Here is a 20,186-nt window from a genome sequence, read left to right on the forward strand (position 1 = left end):
CAAGCTCCAGGGGGCGATAGCTAGCTTTTCCGTCCGCTCGCGCTCGGCTGGTTGACTCATGGCAGTTTCCTTCCAATCAGCGGGGAGCGACGCGCGTCACGCGGAAGTGACGCACGGCGAGTCCTGTGGGGGCGGTGGGGGCGACTGCGGGCTGAGACGGAGTGAGCGGTTGTCTGAAGATGGAGGTAGGCGCTTGGGCGCTGAGAAGGCTGGCGAGAGCGCGCCGCCGGCTAGCGGGAAGCTGCGCGGGGAGGCGGCTGACCGAAGGGCGAGGGAGCGGGCCTGGGGGATTGTTACCAGAGGTCGGGGTCGGGGTTCGTCGCCGCAGGCTACTCCCCGCTCCCCCTAACTTGCCCCCGCGGCTTTGTTTTGGTTTGCAGTTTCCCGGAGGAAATGACAATTACCTGACGATCACGGGGCCTTCGCACCCCTTCCTGTCAGGGGCCGAGGTGAGCGGGAGCTGCGAGCTGGCGGGGGGGTGGGGGCCGGAGCCGGGGCCGGGGCGCTGGGTACCGGCACGCTTGGAGCTCCGAGAGGAGCGCGGGCTGCGGAGCCGCCGCGAGGCTGGGAAGGCCCGGGACCTGCTGCGGCGGAAAACCAGGCTGCTGGGAAGAGCGTGTTGGAGGAGCGCGTGGCGGAGATTGCAAGGCCGAATGGGGCTGCCTCGGTCGGGAGAAATAGCTACAGTTTGGGGGTGGTGGAGCAGGAGGGAAGATGTTCAACGGTGGAGGCAGTGGGGTGAGGGAGGAGCTTAAGGAGCAGGGCTCTCTTGGACGCGGTCAGTGCTTGGATCCTTAGGAAGGGAGGCTTTTTCACTGTCCACTCCGGTACAAGTAGTTGCCTTTACAAGGGCATCGGCTTGTTTTGCTAAGGCCGTAGGAAAGAAAACCCGGAGGACTGGAAGGAGTTGAGTAGAACGTGTGTTGTTGCGAGTGATTGACCCTCAGGCAGATTACCTTTGTGGGAACGGTTTCCGCGGCCGTCCAGGGGCGGTAGCAACAGTTCCTTACGGTGGTCTGAAGAAGTAGTGCTGGTGGTGGGGCCCACAGCATTCCTGCAGACGTTTTGCTTGAAACGATGTCATACTGTACACATATCACTTGTTCAGGAAAAATAAAAGTGAAAGGTAAATGAGACAAATATTTCCCAGTCTTTGAGAACCTGTAAACTCTTTTGTTACCTTTTAAGGATATTTTTTCCCCGAAAGTTTGTATCTTTTTTTGTATTAAGAATTTTTAGTTGATTTTGAGTCGCTTCTTCCAAAAGTAAATCCTATCGTTTTTATGCATTAGAGTGAATGGGCAGTTGCTGGTTTTAAGAATTTATTACTGTTTTTATTTTTCGGCTATACTGGAGGAAATGTAAAGCAAATGAATAGAAAATTTAGAAGTAATATAAAACTAAATTCCATATGGTTCTTTGTAGACTCAATCACCTGTTTCTTCTTAATGAGGTATCCATGGTTTAATTTTACTACTTGAAGTAACTCTCATATTGACTTCACCTACGTAAAATTGCCTCATTGCCAATTTCTTCCCGATTGGGTCTCCGTACTTTTAAGTTCCTTTATTTAGAGGGTTGTAAATTGGCCTCATTCATATGAAAGTAAATTTTAAAATTAAATACAAAAGCTAGGTCAGTGGTGCATGCTGTTAATCCCAGCACTCAAGAGACAAGACCCTGTCTCAACAAATTTTAAAAAGGATGGGGATGTAACTCACTGGTAGAGTGCCCCAGGGTTCAATCCCCCACAACTACAAATAAGTAAGTAAATAAAAGTAACAAATAGCTTTCAAATGTGCCCTCTTTAATGCTTTTAGGAAGTTGAACAATCAAGAAGTAAGTATATGAGATGGAGCCTCTCGTTTGGTTTTGGTTTTGTTGTTGTTGTTTGGTTTTTTTTTGGTTTTTTTTTTTCCTGTACCGGGAATCGAACTTAGGACCTTGCGCTTGCCAGGCGGGCACTGTGCTGCTGAGCTAAATCCCCAGCCCCTGGTTTTGGTTTTGGTTTTTTAAGACAGGGTCTCTCACTATGTAGTTCAGGCTGGCCCTGAGCTCACTGTGTAGCCAAGGCTGCCTCTAACTTGCAGTGATCCTCCTGTCTCAGCCTCCAGAAGGCTAGGATTACAGGCGTGTACTGCAAAGCTTGGTGAGATAGAGCATCTTTAACATCAAAAATTTAGGTTGGGAGTATGGATCAGTGGTAGAGCATCTGCCTAGCATGAGTATAAGCCTTAGGTTCATCCTCAGCACCACAAAAACAAAGAAGAAAAAAAGATGCTTTCTGGATTTGAATCTATTCTGTTTTTGTTTTGATGGCTTAAGAATTTTTTCTTGAGACATGGTGTCACTGTGTAGTGCAGGCAGGTCTTGAGCTCCCTTATGTAGCCTAGGCTGGCCTTGAACTCATAGAGATCCTCTTGTTTCAGCCTCCTAAGCGCTTGGATTACAGGTGTGCGCCACCACACCCAGCAAGAAATTTAATTAATTGACATGGTGGCCCTGTGATCTTAGCATTCTGAGGCAGAGACAGAATTGCAAATTTGAGCCCATCTTGAACAATCCAGCAACCTACCAAAACCCTTCCTCAATATGAAAAGTTAAAAATGGGTTGGGGTGTAGTTCGGTGTAGAGGCCCCAAGTTTACTGCCTTTTAGTGCAAAAAATAAAAAAGAAATTTTAATGAGGTTGGAAGGCAGAAGCTCAGAACTAAGTTGAGGTTCAATTTCTGTAACTTCCTTGAGCCCGGGGTTTTCTCCTTAACTACAGCTTCTGTGCATTTCCTTCTGGTCCACACTTGGTACTGGCATTGGTTATTTTTTTAACCTTTGTTTTAATGGTTTTATGGTTTACATTGTATCTGGTCTTACATGACCCATCCCAAATAACTTAGAAGTGGGTAAAGGTATTATTTTTTTAATAATATTTGGATGAGGTGGGAATGTGTGCTGCATATACTTGTAATCGCAGCACTCTGGAAGACTGGGGAAGAATTGCGAGTTCAAGCCCAGCCTAAGTGATTCAGTGATTTAGTGAGAGCCTTGCTGAAAAAAATGAAAAACTGGGAATGTAGCTCAAAGGTTCCATCCCTGATACTGAAAAAAAAAAAAAATACTGGGGATGTGGCCCAGTGGTAGGTTGCTTGCATGTAGAATGTTCAAGGCTCCAGGTTGGTCCCCAGCACTGCAAAACAAATGAATACTTTCAGAACAATAATTTTTCATCATTTTCTTGTTCATAAATAGTACTTTTTTTTTTTTTGGTCCTTTTGAGACAGGGTCTCAAAATGCAGGTCAGGCTGGCCTTCAGCTCACTTTGTATCCCAGGCTGGTCTCAAACTTGCAGCAGTCTTCCTGCCTCAGCCACCTGAGTACTGGGACTACGGGCATGCACCAATACACCCGGCTTCAACTACTCTGAAACACTGGCAATATTTACTAAAGTTGCACATGCCTAACCCATAACTTTGTAATTCTGTCCCTTGATATAAACATAACAAATGAAATAAAATAAAATAAACATAAATGATTATGTGTGTTCACCAAAAACACATATGTTCATGGGAACTTTTTTTTAGAGCAACTTCATTCCTAATAGCTATACACTGGAAAAGTGGAACTGGTATATTTGTAAAAGAATATTCTGCAACAATAAAAAATAAAATGGTAAATGCAATTTGAATGATCTCAGAAATATGTTGTTTAGTAGTAGAAACCAAAAACAAGTTTAGGCAGGATATGAGTTAATTTTTATGAGAGTCAAGGATAGGCAAAATTAACCCATCACAGTACTTGTACAGATTGTGGAGAGAGATGGCATGAGGAAATCTTTTTCAGAAACGTTCTGTAAAAATGTTCTTCATCTTTGGTCTAGGTGACAGTTACTTGGGTGTTTACATGTATAAGAAATCATTGAAGTATACACTTAAAGTTTATGTACCTTCTGCAGTTATACCTCAGTGAAGTAAGAAAGTGTTATTGGAGAGGAAGTGTAGCATTTGTTACTGTGTTTCTTGAGAGAGGAAAGATCTATGACCTGAAGGGAATTTAGCTTTTTAGTTTCTCATTCAGATTGGCTCTTCATAGTGATTTGTGCTTTGAGCACCTTGTGGACATAGTCATAGAAGTACCCACCCTTAATTCTCAAAATTGCTTATAAGGTGAGGACTGGTTACAATTTCTGGCTGAATAGTTAACATTTTCACTATTACATCAGTTTTTAAGGAACAGTTTTCCTGGGCTTGGGGTGCATACTTGTTCACTTGGGAAACAGAAGCAGAAGTTCTAGACCAGTGTGGGCCACGTAGCAAGTACAAGCTGGTCCGGATTATGTACTGAGACTGCAAAACAAACAATTTACTGGGCTGGGGATATAGCTCAGTGGCACAGCACCTGCCTTGCAAGTGTGAGATCCTGAGTTCAGTTTCCAGTACCAAAAAATAAGCTTACTGATCCGTGGTACCATGTATTATTGAAGAAGTAGGTATTAAAATAAATTTCTCTGAAATAAATACACAAAAAATACTAAAGAAATAATGGATGGCTAAGTGTATACATAGCTCGGTGGTAGAGCTCAAGCTTAATATGTGGGAGGATGTGAGTTCAATCCCCAGTGCTTTTAAAAAAAAAAGTCAAGACACAATAGCTTGTGTGTTTGGTATGGGGGCATGAGGAGAAGGAGGGAATGGTATTTTTTATTTGTTTGGTTCTCAGTATCTAAGCATCCTTCCTTATAAATTAACTCCAAAACTGCTCTCCCACCAAAACCAATGAATTAAACAGTGAAGGAGAGGAAAGCTGAGAAGGGAGCTGCATACCATTCCTGTTTTCTCCTTCTGTGTCTTATTTTTCTTTTAATAATTTGCTACAGTTTTAACTTTTTAAGTATTCAACAGTGTATAGTGTGATTTAGTGAAATAATAGATCAGCTAAAATAAGTATTCATTATTGGATTTCATTCATAATTTTACAGATCACTTGTAGTGAGAGATTTGAATGAACCTTTATGTTTATTATAGCATGTAGTGTACCCTTCTGTATTCTTGATATGATTATCTTGTACTCGTACTTACCAGGAAGAAATGAAACTAAACCAGAAGCCCACCATGAAAGCCTTGGTGTACTGTGTAACAGAGCTGTTTCCCTATGCCACCTGGTGGTGCTTAGAAAGAACGCCTTTTGGATCTGCAGTGGAGTCTCCTCATGTCTGGCCCATTAGAGCACTCCAGATGGTTTATGAGGAGTAGAACACTGGCCCTTTGTTTTGGATGTGAATTTTTATTCCTTTTGAGTTTTCATTAACAAATAGTACCATTTTCCATATCTTGGCAGAGCTGCTGTTTTATTTGTTGTGGTGAGCAGAAAAGGATAGGTAGGCATTTTTTGCTTTGCCATAGCAGTCTGTGTCTTAGAAAATGTAGAATTTTACAATTATTAATATAGCAGATGTTTCCCTAGATGATTTTTTCCTGTCCCTGTAATTTTTGTTGGTTTGTTTGCTTGAGAATCTGGCAAAGAATCTTTGTGCCTTATTCCTGAAAGACAGTCACCTGAACCTACACTGGAATTTCAAGACTCTTGAACTCTTACATAACAACAAAAAATTATGAGTTGTATTGTCAGGGAAAACTCAGTTCTTGGGGAAAGATTTTTCCATCAGGAGCTGCCTTCTGTGCTGTAAGTGCTGCTCACATTATATCCCAGGCACCTCCCAGACGTTTACCAGACTAAGTAAAACAGGAGGAAGATGTGGAGACCAAGCCAATAGATGCATCTTTTTGTTTTGGAAACTTGTTTTACTAATGTGATTCAGAAAAATCGAGGGTTTCACAAGCATACTTTCATTTCTTCCATCGTGGGGATTAAATTCAGGGCTTTCACACTGAGCTATATCCTCAACCATAACGTTGTGAGTTTGGGCTACAGAGTGAGCTCAAGGCCAGTTTGAACTGCATAGCGAGACCCTGTCTCAATAAGACAAAAAACAACAACAAAAAAGAAAGCAACTGAAAATTGTAGTTGATGTTGGCAGTCTTCTATGTCATATGACCAAAGGCATAAGAAAGAAGAGAGATTTGTTTATAAAATTAAGTAGGTCCTAAGAAATCTTTTTCCTAAAACAGATGCTTTGAGTCTCTCTAGTACCTTGCTGTGTTCTTCACTTAGGAAAATGCAGTTCCTCCTCCTAGTAACTGTTTTTCCCTTTTTCCCCTGCAGACGTTCCATACACCTAGCTTGGGTGATGAAGAATTTGAAATCCCACCTATCTCCTTGGATTCTGATCCTTCGCTTGCTGTCTCAGATGTGGTTGGCCACTTTGATGACCTGGCAGACCCATCTTCCTCACAGGATGGCAGTTTTTCAGCCCAGTATGGGGTGCAAACATTGGACATGCCTGTGGGCATGACCCATGGCTTGATGGAGCAGGGCGGGGGGCTCCTGAGTGGGGGCCTGACCATGGTAAGGGGCTAAACATAAGGGGCTTATGGGCACGGTGGTGGGGAGACAAAAGTTATTTTCTACCACACTTGGGTATTCTTACTTTTTCAGCTAAATGTTGTCAACAAAGAATTTTACCTGAGTACATGAAATTTACTATCATGGGTCCATTTTACTTGAAAAGTGATTTAAAATTTTTAAATGTTCAAGATTACTCCTGAAATGAACCTGATTTATTCTGAAAAAGGTGCCCCCCCTTTTATTATGGCCTTCACGTCCTACAGTTCACACGTACGATAGTTGGCATATTAAGGGACTTACTCAAAAATAGCCTGAACCAAATGTAGTATTAACTGTGGGTTACTATGTTATAAACCACTGTGTTGGATTTCCAGCACATATTAACAATAGCATAGCTCCACCCCTGTATTTGGTGCCAGGCATTCTAATATTGCCTATGCATTACAACTGGTAAAACCCACAATCTTACAAGGTACAGACAGGAAGGTTTTCCTTACTGTGTGTTGTCACTACCTATAGATTGCTGAGTAAGTTTATTTGCTTTTTAAGTTAACTTGTCCAAGATTAAGATTTCTCTGATTTTTATTTTTTTGATACAGGCTCTCACTGTGTAGTTGTGGCTGGTCTTGTGCTAACTGTGTAGCCAGGCTGGCCTCGAACTCATGATGATCCTCCTGCCTTGGTTCTGAGGTGTTGGAACAGGCATTTGTCACCATGCCCAACTCTGTTGATTATTTTTAATTATTTTAGAAATAGGCCTTTGAATGCAAAGGAGTAAATTTGCTAATTTATATACTTTTAAAATGCTTAATGTATTTTTAATTTTATTTTTAATATATCGTCTATGTAGAGTCAAATAATGATACAGTCTGGGTAACCAAGGGATTTATAAGTTACCTTGAATTTGGGGTGGAGGTGGAGCTCGTAGTGTTTTTAATATTTTCTGTGTAATTAGTCCTTCTGTTTCCCTCAGGACTTGGACCATTCCATAGGAACTCAGTATAGTGCCAACCCTCCTGTTACCATCGATGTGCCCATGACAGACATGACATCTGGCTTGATGGGGCATAGCCAGTTGACCACCATTGATCAGTCAGAATTGAGTTCTCAGCTTGGTTTGAGCTTGGGGGGTGGCACCATCTTGCCACCTGCCCAGTCACCAGAGGATCGTCTTTCAACCACCCCTTCACCTACTAATTCACTTCATGAGGATGGTGTTGAGGAATTCCGGAGGGTGAGGCATTCCTAGCTAAAATCAGTTCTGCCATGCTACTCTGGGATGGAATTCTTGGCATGCAGATCCTAGTCAGTGTTCTTTGCTTCTACCCTGCCATCTCCTCTGCTCTTTTTGTGGGTGTGAGGTCCCTTTCCTGTTTATAATGCTGTGCCCAACCCCATTGATGTTAGTCCTCACTACTTTACTTTTAAACCCATTACTTCTGTTTTAGTATAAATTCCACACATGCAACTGTTCCCCCACATAAAATCCTTTGCTTGCAACTCAGACACGATAACTCCTTCTATCTTCTGATTCTCTCTCTTGTCTTCCCTACAGCAACTTCCCAGCCAGAAGACAGTAGTGGTGGAAGCAGGGAAAAAGCAGAAGGCCCCAAAGAAGAGGAAAAAGAAGGACCCTAATGAACCTCAGAAACCAGTTTCTGCATATGCTTTATTTTTTCGTGACACACAGGCTGCCATCAAGGGACAGAATCCAAATGCCACTTTTGGGGAAGTTTCAAAAATTGTGGCTTCCATGTGGGACAGTCTTGGAGAAGAGCAGAAACAGGTGAGGAAAATGCGTGCATAGTGAATGTTGCAGAAGTTTTTAAATAAGCAGTTTTCTTCTAACATGCACACACGTTCTTATTTCTTAGCTTTTTGTCAGTGCCATTAACACATCACCCTATGTCTTAGAAATTGCCGCTGTACACTTAATTCCTTGTGTATTTTTAACTGATGTTTGGTAATTTAGCTTTTCTAAACCTCATTATTTCCCCTGTTTGTAAAATTAGACCATTCCACAAAAATCCAGGAAACCCTATTTTATATTATGTTATTATGGTGGTAGTGATGAAACCCAAGGAGTAATACGTGCTGCGCATGTGCTGTGCCACTGAGCTACATCTGTAGCCCTGCAAACTCATTTGAATGTTAGCAATAATTATAAGAATACTGCATCTTAGTTGGGCCTGGTCCACAGGTTTGTAATCCTAGCACTCTGAGAGGCTGAGGCAGGAAGATGACAGGTTTGGGCCCAGTCTGGGTAGTTTAGCAATTTTGAGATACTGTCTCAACAAAAAATAAGACTGGAGCCGGGCATGGTAGTACACACTTGGAAGCCCAGCACTCAGGAGGCTGAGGCAGGAGGATTGTTGCAAGCTCAAGGCCAGTCTGAACTGCATAGTGAGACTCTGTATCAGAAAGACAAAAAATAAACTAAAAGAAAATAAAGTAAGACTGGATGTAGCTTCGTGTAAAGGCTCTGGTTTATATACCAGATTCAGACCCCAGTACTTAAAACCAAAAACTGCGTCTTTCCAAAGCTCTGTAAAATAGCCACCATTTTTCCCTTTTTATTGACGGTATAAACTGGGGTCATATTGCTTACAGTACTGCTTTTAAGAGGTACAGTTCAGATGGAATAAGGTTCTTTACTCCATATCCCACATGCTTTCCACTAATAGTATCTCTTGTAATTCCTTCTGCATTATAAACTATTTGATGTTTGGTAATTTAGCTTTTCTAAACCTTACTATTTCCCTATTTGTAATTAGACTATTCCTCAAAAAGTTGCATGTTGATGCTAACTATAAATTGGATTTAAGAAAAGTTTGGATTTAGAATTTCATTTAGTTTTCTCATTGGCCTATTAAGAAGTTGAAAACTACATTATCTCTCTAAATTTAAAATCCATTTAAAAGATAAGCTAGTCGGGTGTGATTAGCATTCAGGAGGCTGAGGCAGGAGGATCCATGCAAGTTTGAGACCAACCTGGGCCACTAAGTGAGTTCAAGGCTAGCCTAAACTGCATAGTGATATCCTGTCTCAAAAAAGAAACAGTCGTGGTGATGGATGCCTATAGTTCTGCCTACATGAGAGGCTGAGGCAGGAGGATCCTTTGAGTGCAAGAATTTGGGGCAATACAGGAAGCCTTATCTCTTAAAAAGATTATATTGATACTGTACAAATGTAAGATATTGACACTGAAGATGATTAATGATGATTACCCTGGGTCTTATGTCAAACAAGTTCTGGATTTAATATATGAAATTAAAAGCTGAATTTATTGTAAATAACTTATATCAGCTATCTGTTGCTACAAAATAAGCCATCACAAACTTAATCATTTATAACAGTGTCAGTTTGTTATTACTCATGATTCCATGCGTTTAGGTAATTTCCTGCTGTTCTTGCCCTGGCTCATTGTGGTGATGGTAATCAGATGACCTTCACATGTCCAGCAGTTGGTGCTACCTGTTAGCTAAGACATGTTGGTGGGTCTTCGTGTGGCCTCTCATCCCCAAGTAGGCTAGACTGGTTTATTTGCAGTATGCCTGGCATTCTAAGAACTTGGAAATAGATGCCTCTGGGTCTCTTTAAGTTGCAGTGTTAGTTCAGCACATCCTTATGATCACACAAATCGCAGAGCAAGCCTAGATTCAAAGAGAAAGCAGGCGTCAGCTTTTGATAGAAGGGGCTCATACACAGGAAAAATTCTTAATGCTATCCTTATAAAGTTTACTACTTGAAAATAGAGTATGCCAGGTAGGGACAGTCACAGGCTAAGCAGACCGCTGATCATACAGTTTTGAATCAGGATTTGTTTTTGTTAGGGATGTAAGCATATGCTGAAGTTTAAGTATTCTGACAAGACTCTCATGGATTGGTTGATTTTTCAGAGGGACACTGGCAGGCAGGCAGTCTTACTTGTTTTTATTAAAACGAGTTGTCAGTGATCAAATTGAGATGAATTGTCATTCACTGGGGAATAATATGGAGTTACCAGTCTTTTTTCAGGAGTATAGGGACTTTTTAATAAAATCTGTCTTGTAGGTGTATAAGAGGAAAACTGAAGCTGCCAAGAAAGAATATCTGAAGGCTCTAGCTGCTTATAAAGACAACCAAGAGTGTCAGGTAAGAGAGTCAGGGTAGGTGGATATTTAAACCAGCCTGTTTTTAAAAACTGTTAGCAGTTGTAAAAAGTATCACTGAAAACCTGCCCAGTGTATTAACACTAAGTAGTATTAAAAGCTTAAAAAAAATTTTAACTAGCCGTCCTTTATTGCACATCATATAAACCTTGCCAGTCTCTGAGTTTACTCATTATTTCCAGTGTTTACTTTATCAAAGGCAGTATTCTTAGCTGCATTTGTTTTCAGTCTATAAGGTGTCTTTTATTGAGAGGTCATTGGAATGAATACATCCTGCAACAGAGTAAAACTCTCAGTGACTTTTTTGGTCTTCTTTCAGGCCACTGTGGAAACAGTGGAATTGGATCCAGTGCCACCCGCCCAGACTCCTTCCCCACCTCCTGTGGCTACTGTTGACCCAGCATCTCCAGCACCAGCCTCAACAGAGTCGCCTGCTCTATCCCCTTGCATTGTGGTTAATTCCACTCTTTCGTCCTATGTGGCAAACCAAGCATCTTCTGGGGCTGGGGGTCAGCCCAATATCACCAAGTTAATTATCACCAAACAGATGTTGCCCTCGTCTATTACCATGTCTCAAGGAGGCATGGTTACTGTTATCCCAGCCACAGTGGTGACCTCCCGGGGGCTCCAGCTGGGCCAAACCAGTACAGCTACTATCCAGCCCAGCCAGCAAGCCCAAATTGTTACCCGGTCAGTGTTGCAGGCAGCGGCAGCAGCTGCTGCTTCTATGCAACTGCCTCCACCCCGACTACAGCCTCCTCCATTACAGCAGATGCCTCAGCCCCCAGCTCAGCAGCAAGTCACCATTCTACAGCAGCCTCCTCCACTCCAGGCCATGCAGCAGCCTCCACCTCAGAAAGTTAGAATCAACTTACAGCAGCAGCCACCTCCTCTGCAGAGTAAGATTGTGCCTCCACCCACGCTGAAGATGCAGACCACCGTAGTTCCAGCTGCTGTGGACAGCAGTCCCGAGCAGCCTGTGAACAGCAGCCCTGAGGCCCACACAGTGGAGGCAGCCACTCCTGACACAATCTGTGAGATGATCACAGATGCTGTTCCTGAGGTGAGTTTTTGTTTGTTCTACACTAGTGGGGATGGGGCTGGGGATTTAGCTCAGCGGCACAGCGCCTGCCTGGCAAGCGCAAGGTCGTGAGTTTGATTCCCGGTACTAGAAAAAAAACAAAAATAAATAAATAAATAAATAAAACAAGTGGGGACGTGTGAGCATTCTTTTAAGAAGGGGCCCAATGCTGCTAGTATTTGATACCTGGTAACCAGTATGAAGCCTCTAGTAGACAGTGGTTCCCTCCCTCAGTGACTTTTCCCACCTAGACCTGTAGTGCTTTGTAAAGAAACATTAAGAGGATGTCCTGTTCCAGACCTTTTGTGGGTGTATGTACTGATTAAACCTAGGGTTCTCCCCAACCTTTTTTCTGAGACAGGTCTTGCTGAGTTACCCAAGCTGGGCTTGAATTTATGATCCTTCCATGTCAGTTTCCCAAAATGCTGGGATTCTAGGCATGTGCCATCATTCCTGGGCTTTGAACTGTTCCGTTTTGAGGTAGGATCTTGCTTTGTAGCACGAGCTGGCCTTGAACTCACAGCAACCCTCCAACCTCAGCCTCCCAAGTGCTGAGATTGTAAGTGTGTGCTACCACATCTGGCCAGACCACTTCTTAAGTGAGCAAAGGCATCAGTGTGGTTTGATTAGAGAGGTATAGCCTACAGTGTTAATTTGTAGAGGTGGCCTACCCAGGGATCCTAAACTTAGCAATATTAAATCCTTAAATCTCTACAAGATGTTTACTGACTTTTCAGAGGGATATTATTTGAGTGTGGTGGAGTGGATTAAAATTTAAAAGCAGTAGCATATGCCCTGACTTCCTCTCTGGTAAGACTCTTTATATTGTCCTGCTTGGCAGAGCCCTAAAATTGAACAGTAAAGGCAAGACCAAGAACCCACTTTTTGGGGAGAACTTTACCCATTTGAGGAATTGTAAACATCTTGCCTCATTGGATCCCAAGGGTAATTTGACTGACTGGGTAGCAGGGGAGGTGGCCACCCAATGCATCTGTTGCTCTTCCTCTCACAGGTTGAATCTCCTTCTCAGATGGATGTTGAGTTGGTGAGCGGATCTCCAGTGGTGCTCTCACCTCAGCCTCGATGCGTGAGGTCTGGTTGTGAGAACCCTCCTGTCGCAAGCAAGGACTGGGACAATGAATACTGCAGCAACGAGTGTGTGGTGAAGCACTGCAGGTGAGCTTACCGTTCTCCTTACAATTCAGGTGTTGTTAAATTAACTGTGTTAAGAAATGCTGTAGCCTTCAGCATATAATCATATAACTCTTAATTTAGAGTGGGTTGCTATATATTTGGTCTCACTGGAAAGGCTACTGTAAAAGCCCTTCTGCTTAAAAAGAGCTTACAGGCCAGACGTGGTGGTGCACACCTCTAATCCCACTAATTGCTAGGCTGAGGCAGGAGGATTGCCATGAGTTCAGTATAAGCCTGGGCTACATAGTTCAAGGCCTGCCTGAACTACATAGCAAGATCCTGTCTCAAAAAAAGAAACAAAAAGAACATAGATTTAGGGCTGGGAATGTAGCTCATTGCTGGAGCACTTGCCTAGTGCACCTGAAGCCCTAGCCCCCCAGAATGACAACTGAAAGAAAAGATATTATAAGCTTTCAAGCTGTTAGTGATTCTGAATGTCAGCCTTCCAATCCTTAGGGAATTAGAAATTGGGAGGTGGGCATCAGTGAAAAGAAGCACAGTGAAAAGCTGGACAATGTGAAAGGAGTGAGAAATTGTTACCATTTGCCCTTTAATCCCTATTTTCCTGGAAATTACCTATATCCATAAAACAAGGTGTATTTGTATGTCCTTTCTTAGATCCCCTACAGTAGACTGGTTGCCCCTACTGCTATTAGGCCCATGCTCTTACATTCCTCAGGTGATACTGTCTTGCGCTGATGTTGAAGGAAATGTGGGAACTTATTTAAGACAGTTAAAAAGAATGTATCTAGGTTATAATTATAAATTTGTGTGTCTTTTTCTCGTAGGGATGTGTTTTTGGCCTGGGTAGCATCCAGAAACTCAAACACCGTGGTATTTGTGAAATAGTCTTTCCTGTTCCCAAGCCAGTGAAGATTTATCTGCTGGGAAGAACTGCAAGAGCCTGTTTCTGAAACCCAAGTGGGGCTTCTGGTAGTGCCTAATCTCTACTTGCCATGGTCCTTCACGCCCCCTACCCCTTCCAGAGGCAAAGCTGTGGATCTGGGCCATTGAGTTTGCTGTAACCTGCAGTTCTTTCTACTTTCAACTGCAAGTAGAAATACCAGGACAGCAGCAGAGGGAAAGGTGAAGGGAATATAAACAAGTGAATCGCAGGGAGTGGCGGGGCGGTGGGGTTGTTGGAGGAAACTTGGTATAACTGTCAGAGGACTTGGCTGAAACATTAAAATGATGGCAGAGGACTCGGCTGTGAGCCCAGAAGACACTGTGAGGTCCCATTCTGAAGGGGGGAGGGGTGACTGTGCAGTGGCAGAGGGGCCTCAGATACAGAAAAGGGGTAAAAGGCTCGTTTCATCAGAGGCACCTCCTCACTGTGAGGTGTACTGGCATGTGCCTAGAATCCCAGCACTCTAAGGAAGCTGAGGCAGGACTACCACCAAGTTCGAACCCAGCCTGAGCAACCTAGTGACTTGGTAAGAACCTGTCTCAAAAAATAAAAAATGAGCTGGGGATGTAGCTCAATGTGAACATCCTGGGTTCAGTCTCCAGTAACACAAAAAAATACACACACAAAAAAAATACGGCTGCGTTTGGTGGCACACCTATAATCCCAGCATTTAGAATGCTGATGCACTAGGATCCCAGGTTTGAGGCCAGCCTGAGATATGTGCCAAGACCCTGTCTCAAAAAAAGAAAAACGCCGGGTGTGATGGCGCACACCTGTAATCCCAGCACTCAGGAGGCTGAGGCAGGGGGATCGTTGCGAGTTCAAGACCAGCCTGGGCTACAAAGTGAGCTCAAGGTCAGCCTGAACTGCATAGCGAGACTCTGTCTCAAAAAGACAAAAAAAAAAGCCAACCTAAGGAACCACTACCAAATACATTGCTGGCCATAATGGTGCACACATAATCTCAGTACTTGGGAGGCTAAGGCAGGAGGATAACTCAAGACTAGCCTGAAATACAAAATGAGACCCTGTCTCAAAATTGCTTTGCTTGAGAAGAGTGGTTTGTAACATAGGCACATGGAACTGTAGAGCAAATGACATCACCCAGGAGGTTCTTGTTTCTCTACATAAATACTTCTGTAGTCAGTGTTCTCTTCTTACTACAGTTTACAAGAGGGAGAACCGAACACCCCTAATTTAAGAGGTTTTACTGAAGTCTAAATAGTTTGTGTTGTTTGATGAAATACCTTCTAAATGACAGGCCAGAGGCATTTTTTTTACTTATAAAGGCTCACTCTCTATAGGCACTTATAAACCTGAGCTTATTTTTCTTGGAAGTAAACTACCAATAGAATAGCAAAGCCATGGGGCTGGGGATTTAGCTCAGCGGCAAAAGCGCCTGCCTGGCAAGCGCAAGGTCGTGAGTTCGGTTCCTGGTACCGGAGAAAAACCAAAAAAAAAAAAAGAATAGCAAAGCCATGTAGTTTAACAGACTGAGCAAGTTTAGGGTGTAATAGCCCTAGTGAGGATAATCTTCAGTGAAATGCTAAAATTCCTACTTTGAGAAATGTCATTCATGTACTAATGGGTAATCATGTGATCCTACAACAGTCCTACTGTATAATGATCAGGATGTCACTGCTTTCCATTCATTCACTCACTTTGAACACTCACAGAGACCTAATGAAGTAGGTAACATTCCCAGAGTTGCACAAGAACACACTATCAAGGAGCAGATGCAGGAGGATCGCCATGAGTTTGAGGCCAGCCTGGACTACAGAGTGAGACCCTATCTCAAAAAAATATATTAAAATATAAATTTTTTAAAAGGAGAGCCAAAATTTCACCTCAAGATTCCAATTACAATACAAATCTTTATTTAAATAAAAGAAACAGTTATTGTACAAATACTAACTCTTCAGGTATATGCATTTGAAGAGCCACAGCTCCAGGTGCTTAGCTCTATAAGGAAATGCTTCTATAAATTCTTAGGTTTAGAGATGATTCCATCCGGATACCTTTGCTTAAACCGTGCAACAACATCTGGATCTAATAGGTGGATCCCATCAAGTTGGTTTCCAAGGGTGATCCTAAAATGGGGAAAAGGGAGCAAACCCAAAACCATGGACTTAAAGGACTTACTACAGTTAAACGGTGCATAACTTTTATTGAGACTGCCTATCTCATCAGAGATGCACATCAATTCTTTTCACACTACTGTAAATAGTATCACTCCTGAAGACCTGGCACAGATGTTGGTGCAGTGGCTTATCTTAATACTAAGGAGACTCAGACAAGAGTCTGAGTCTGTACAGTACAAGGCCAGCCTGGGCTACACAGTACGACCCTGTGTCAGGAAACAATCAGAATTGATACAGATGCTCATGTTAAAATAAGCTTGCGGCTGGACATAATGGTGCATGCCTGTAGTCCCAGGAGTAGGCTGGAACAGGAGGGTCCTAACTTTAGGAGGACCAGCTTGGGTAACTTACTGAGACCCTTGCCTACCAGGCACAAAGCTCTGGGTTCAATCCTGAGGACTCACCAAAAAAAAAAAAAAAAAAGCTGGCTCTATTATCAAAAAGTAACTGATACCTAATCAGGCCTATTTCCGACAGTTGGTGCTGCAAGTGAATTTCTTTCCATAAATAAAATTATTTCTTTCCATAAATAAAAACACAGGCAGTATGTCTTTTAAAGGGGTGGAACCACCAGGGGGCAGATCCAGTACATGCCATAGAATGGCTAAGGAAGATCCTCAGGCTGCAGCTGGAGACCCTTATAGGCAACCCCAGCACCTGGGAGCCAAAGTCAGGACTGTTGGGGCCAGGCTGGGGTACTGTTTGAAAAAAACAAAGACTTTTTAAACAGTGCTTGGAGTCCTAGAATCTGAAGTTTCCAGCAAATGTTGCATAATCACATAAAACAATTTAAATGCAAGGTTAAACCACTTAAATCCACTGAAAGCCCATTTACAGATCAGCACAATGTGAGGTAAAGGTCATACTAATTTCTCCTTGAGTAATTTGTGCCTGTAGGGCCTAGCTCAGTGATGGCAAACTTTTTTTGACCAGGAACTGAACTTGGGACCTTGTGCTTACCAGGCAGGCGCTTATGCCACTGAGCGACATCCCCCGCCCAGTGGCAAACCTTTTAGAGCTTCAGTGGTAACAGTGTGCCACTGCACACATACCACAGATTTGCTACTGGGGGCCCCGCCTGTTCTCCAGTCCCCTTACCAGTTGGGTTGCACATTGTGTGGTCGACCAAACAACTCGATCTTGCGAGTGCCAGGGGAAAGTCTTTCAATCATGCCATAGATTTCATCTGGTTTATGACTGGTAGAACGAACCTAGGAAGGAAAGACTGTAGCTACTTTTTAAGTCAGCCAAGATTACGGATCTATTATGTTTATAATCCAAATAGAAAAACCTGAGACGACATAAACAGTGGATGACAAAATGTAAAAGGTCTAAGTGACCTGAGAAGCACGTACCTCAGCTACAATCACGTCACAATCTAGACCCTGGTTGAAGCCTTGAGGATTTCCTTTAACACCAACCTGCTCACCACAGAGAACAGAATTACCTTATGAAACCATACTTTTTCTTATTAAAAAAGAAAACTCCTGTCACAGAATTGGGTCCTACGACTGCTCACCAAGCAGTGTTCCTTCCCGTGGTTCAACCAGTGGCCTGTACGACCTGTTCGAATAATGCGCTGCAGTTGATTTGTCTTCACCCAGATAATTTCATCTACGCGTTCGTAACTGGAGAAAGAACGAGAGCTTTAACCATACTGGCATAGTTGAGGGGCAGAACCATCTACAGAGGCAAGGAATCGCAGGACTCCTCTGGGAGAAGGGAACATTACTTCTCACAACTCTTATCAATACGTACTAATTTCCCTCAAAGCAATACAACTGCTACTTACCCCCAGAGGTTCAGACATTCTCTGCCCAACTCCATGGCTCTAAAGAGGAAAGAAGGGTTAAACAACTTGTATGCCCATTTTGTGAGTCCCTTCAAAACATCTGACATAAATAAACAGTCCCCTTTTTCCCTGGTAGATGTTCAGCAAGACACCATTAGGGCAACAGGATGAATCTAAAACAGAAAGCTAAAACATGCACGTTTACAGGTAGCTCTTGGGAAGGATGAAGCAGAGGATCACAAGTTCAAGGCCACCTGGGCACTTAGCAAGGCTCCAGCTCAGAACTGTGCAAAGATACAGCTCAGTACTAGAGTGCTTGTCTAGCACATACTGAGTCTTGGAGATCAATCCCCTATATTGGGGGGTATTGATATAGTATCTGTTTTCAATGACCTTTCTCAAGGAGCAAACGTAGAGTTAAATATAATTCAAAATATTATTTGTGTTAGAATTATTACGGCTCCATAGGAAGGGGTGAAAAATCTAAATTGATCATTTAATAGGGTTAGGAACCTAGGACAACCTGGGGTTTTACCTCCCACCGAATACTATGTACTATATGGGCCCATCTCTACATGTCTTTAACTGTATTACCTGCCTGTGACCCAGAGGAAGAGAAAGCCATCATCCTGTAGCACTGGTATGTTAAGCCTGCGCATCTCATCATCTGTGAGGGTCCCGTAGGGCAGCTCCATGTGAATATCCCAGGGTGGGTCAGCCATCACAACTGCGAACTTGCCCAAGATACTGACGTCCAGGTAGCGAATATCACAACAGATCCACTGCATGAGGCAGTATCTTGGTCATCTTCTGTTCCTTCTCTCAGATCCATGGCCCCAGTCCCTCTTTTCCACTTTTTTTTTTTTTGAGACAGGGTCTCGCTATGGAGTTCAGACTGACCTGAGCTCACTTTGTAGCTCAGGCTGGTCTCGAACTTGCAACGATCCTCCTGCCTCAGCCTCGCGAGTACTGGGATTACAGGCGGGCGCCACCACGCCCACTCCACCTATTTTCTTACTCCCTTGAGCATATCTATCACACTCCATCCCAGTCAGCAAGACACACTGCTGAATTATGCCCTGCTTGCATGGCTGCCCTACTCAGACATTAGTCCATAAATAGAAATGAGTTTTCTGAGCAGATAGTACCTGAGGTGGGAAGAGTCGATCTGCACTGGAATCACCACCAACACTCTGCGTGAGCGCAAGCTCCTGGCTTGGTGTGTGATCGTTGTTGCCAGGACCCTCGGAATCCATACAAGCATCAATTTCATAGTGAACGTACTTGCAGGTGTCCATGTGGAAGCATGTGTTAAGGAAAGAGCAGTCACCTAAAGACTCATCAGTGTGTTTGTTGATAATACGTCTGGGAAAATAAAAAACGAGAAATCAGGATCAAGATGGCATTCCACGGGTAGATCCTAAATAGTTTTAAACTTCTCCTCTGTTTTGCCCCCCCCCATCTTCTCTGGTGGCAGCACTTCTTCCAAGAGTTTTAAGAGAAGGGAAACAAATGACATGGATCCATTAATTCACATTAAAGAGCAAAGACTTTACTTCCTCTTCCTAGGAGTACAGTCCAAAAAGGACTTGGCTGGTGAGAAAATAACTCAGTGGTCCAAGAGCCCTGGTTCCTGTTTCTCCTATGACCATCCTCTTTCCAGAGAATTTCTATGGCTCAGAGATAAGAGATGCCTTGCTAGAAGGGGGCACTTAAAATCTAATCTCCTTGGGAGCGCAACCTGTAGTTCTTCCCACATGATGCCACTTCTGAAAGTTTACTTTGAGAATCTGGAGAACTTAGTAATAACAGGTTTACTGACAGAACCCCAATGACAGGAAGTGGTGAAAAGGAATGACTGCTTCTAGGAAGCCCATCCCACCTCACTCCTCCCCAGAGACCTGAAGTGCAGCTTGCGACAAGGTCGATCAGCATCACTGGCCTTCATGCACTCCTCCTTGGTCCCATAGTCACAAAATTCTTGCACTTGGGCCCGACCTCGTGAGCGAAACTTTTCAACAATGGATTGTTCCTTGGCTGTTGTAGTATTTAATAGTTCTAGGATCTCCTGACTGACCTGTGACAGAAGCAGCCTTGGTCTTAAAACGGTTTAGAGATCAAGTCAGCTCTTAAACCACTTGTGCAAATCCCATTTGATATTCATGTCTAGTAAGGGATAAATGAGCTAACAATAGGGGAACAGTGGTGCCTCAGGATGTCATGCGTTTAGGCCTTGCTAAGAGATTACATTTAGGATAGAATTAAACTTCAGGAAGCTTGGTTCTTACCGCTAAGCATTAAGCTATTCCACCACCATCACAACCCAAACTACCTACTTCTGTTTATTGGGTACTAAGGCAAGGCACAATGCTAATACTCAGAACCTATCCAACAGTTCTTTAAGGGAGGATGCTCTGGTTTTCCTCATGTTACTGAGTCTTGATAGAAGTTAACTTGCTGGG

At 43.2% G+C, this 20,186-nt stretch overlaps 2 protein-coding genes across 4 annotated transcripts in view; one reads left to right on the top strand and one right to left on the bottom strand.

Moving 5' to 3' along the window:
- The first annotated feature begins 85 nt into the window (after positions 1-85).
- Tox4 (TOX high mobility group box family member 4) lies at positions 86-14,105 on the top strand. Of its 2 annotated transcripts, none has more exons than XM_005412118.2 (9): positions 86-185; positions 381-449; positions 6,216-6,458; positions 7,432-7,692; positions 8,014-8,244; positions 10,512-10,592; positions 10,929-11,672; positions 12,703-12,866; positions 13,673-14,105. In XM_005412118.2, the coding sequence occupies exons 1-9, from the start codon at positions 180-182 to the stop codon at positions 13,731-13,733; spliced, it is 1,860 nt and encodes a 619-aa protein (XP_005412175.1). In that variant the 5' UTR covers positions 86-179; the 3' UTR covers positions 13,734-14,105. The 2 variants fall into 2 exon arrangements, with proteins under 2 accessions (XP_005412175.1, XP_013364036.1); XM_013508582.1 differs by having other exon boundaries at positions 12,721-12,866.
- A 1,540-nt stretch (positions 14,106-15,645) lies between these two features.
- The window catches only part of Mettl3 (methyltransferase like 3), a 16,446-nt gene continuing 11,905 nt past the window's right edge, over positions 15,646-20,186 (bottom strand). The window contains exons 4-11 of one of the 2 annotated variants that reach the window (XM_005412121.1): positions 19,626-19,801; positions 18,873-19,089; positions 18,319-18,506; positions 17,725-17,763; positions 17,452-17,560; positions 17,288-17,353; positions 17,031-17,143; positions 15,646-15,881 (exon numbers count right to left, since the gene is read on the bottom strand). In XM_005412121.1, the coding sequence (XP_005412178.1) occupies positions 15,770-15,881; positions 17,031-17,143; positions 17,288-17,353; positions 17,452-17,560; positions 17,725-17,763; positions 18,319-18,506; positions 18,873-19,089; positions 19,626-19,801 (1,020 nt within the window). In that variant the 3' untranslated portion in view covers positions 15,646-15,769. Of the gene's footprint in view, positions 15,882-17,030; positions 17,158-17,287; positions 17,354-17,451; positions 17,561-17,724; positions 17,764-18,318; positions 18,507-18,872; positions 19,090-19,625; positions 19,802-20,186 lie in introns of both variants that reach the window. The other variant, XR_001232265.1, reaches the window with a different exon arrangement.

This window comes from Chinchilla lanigera, unplaced genomic scaffold (assembly GCF_000276665.1).
Source record: "Chinchilla lanigera isolate Chin_1 unplaced genomic scaffold, ChiLan1.0 scaffold00149, whole genome shotgun sequence".
Taxonomy (NCBI): Eukaryota; Metazoa; Chordata; class Mammalia; order Rodentia; family Chinchillidae; genus Chinchilla; species Chinchilla lanigera.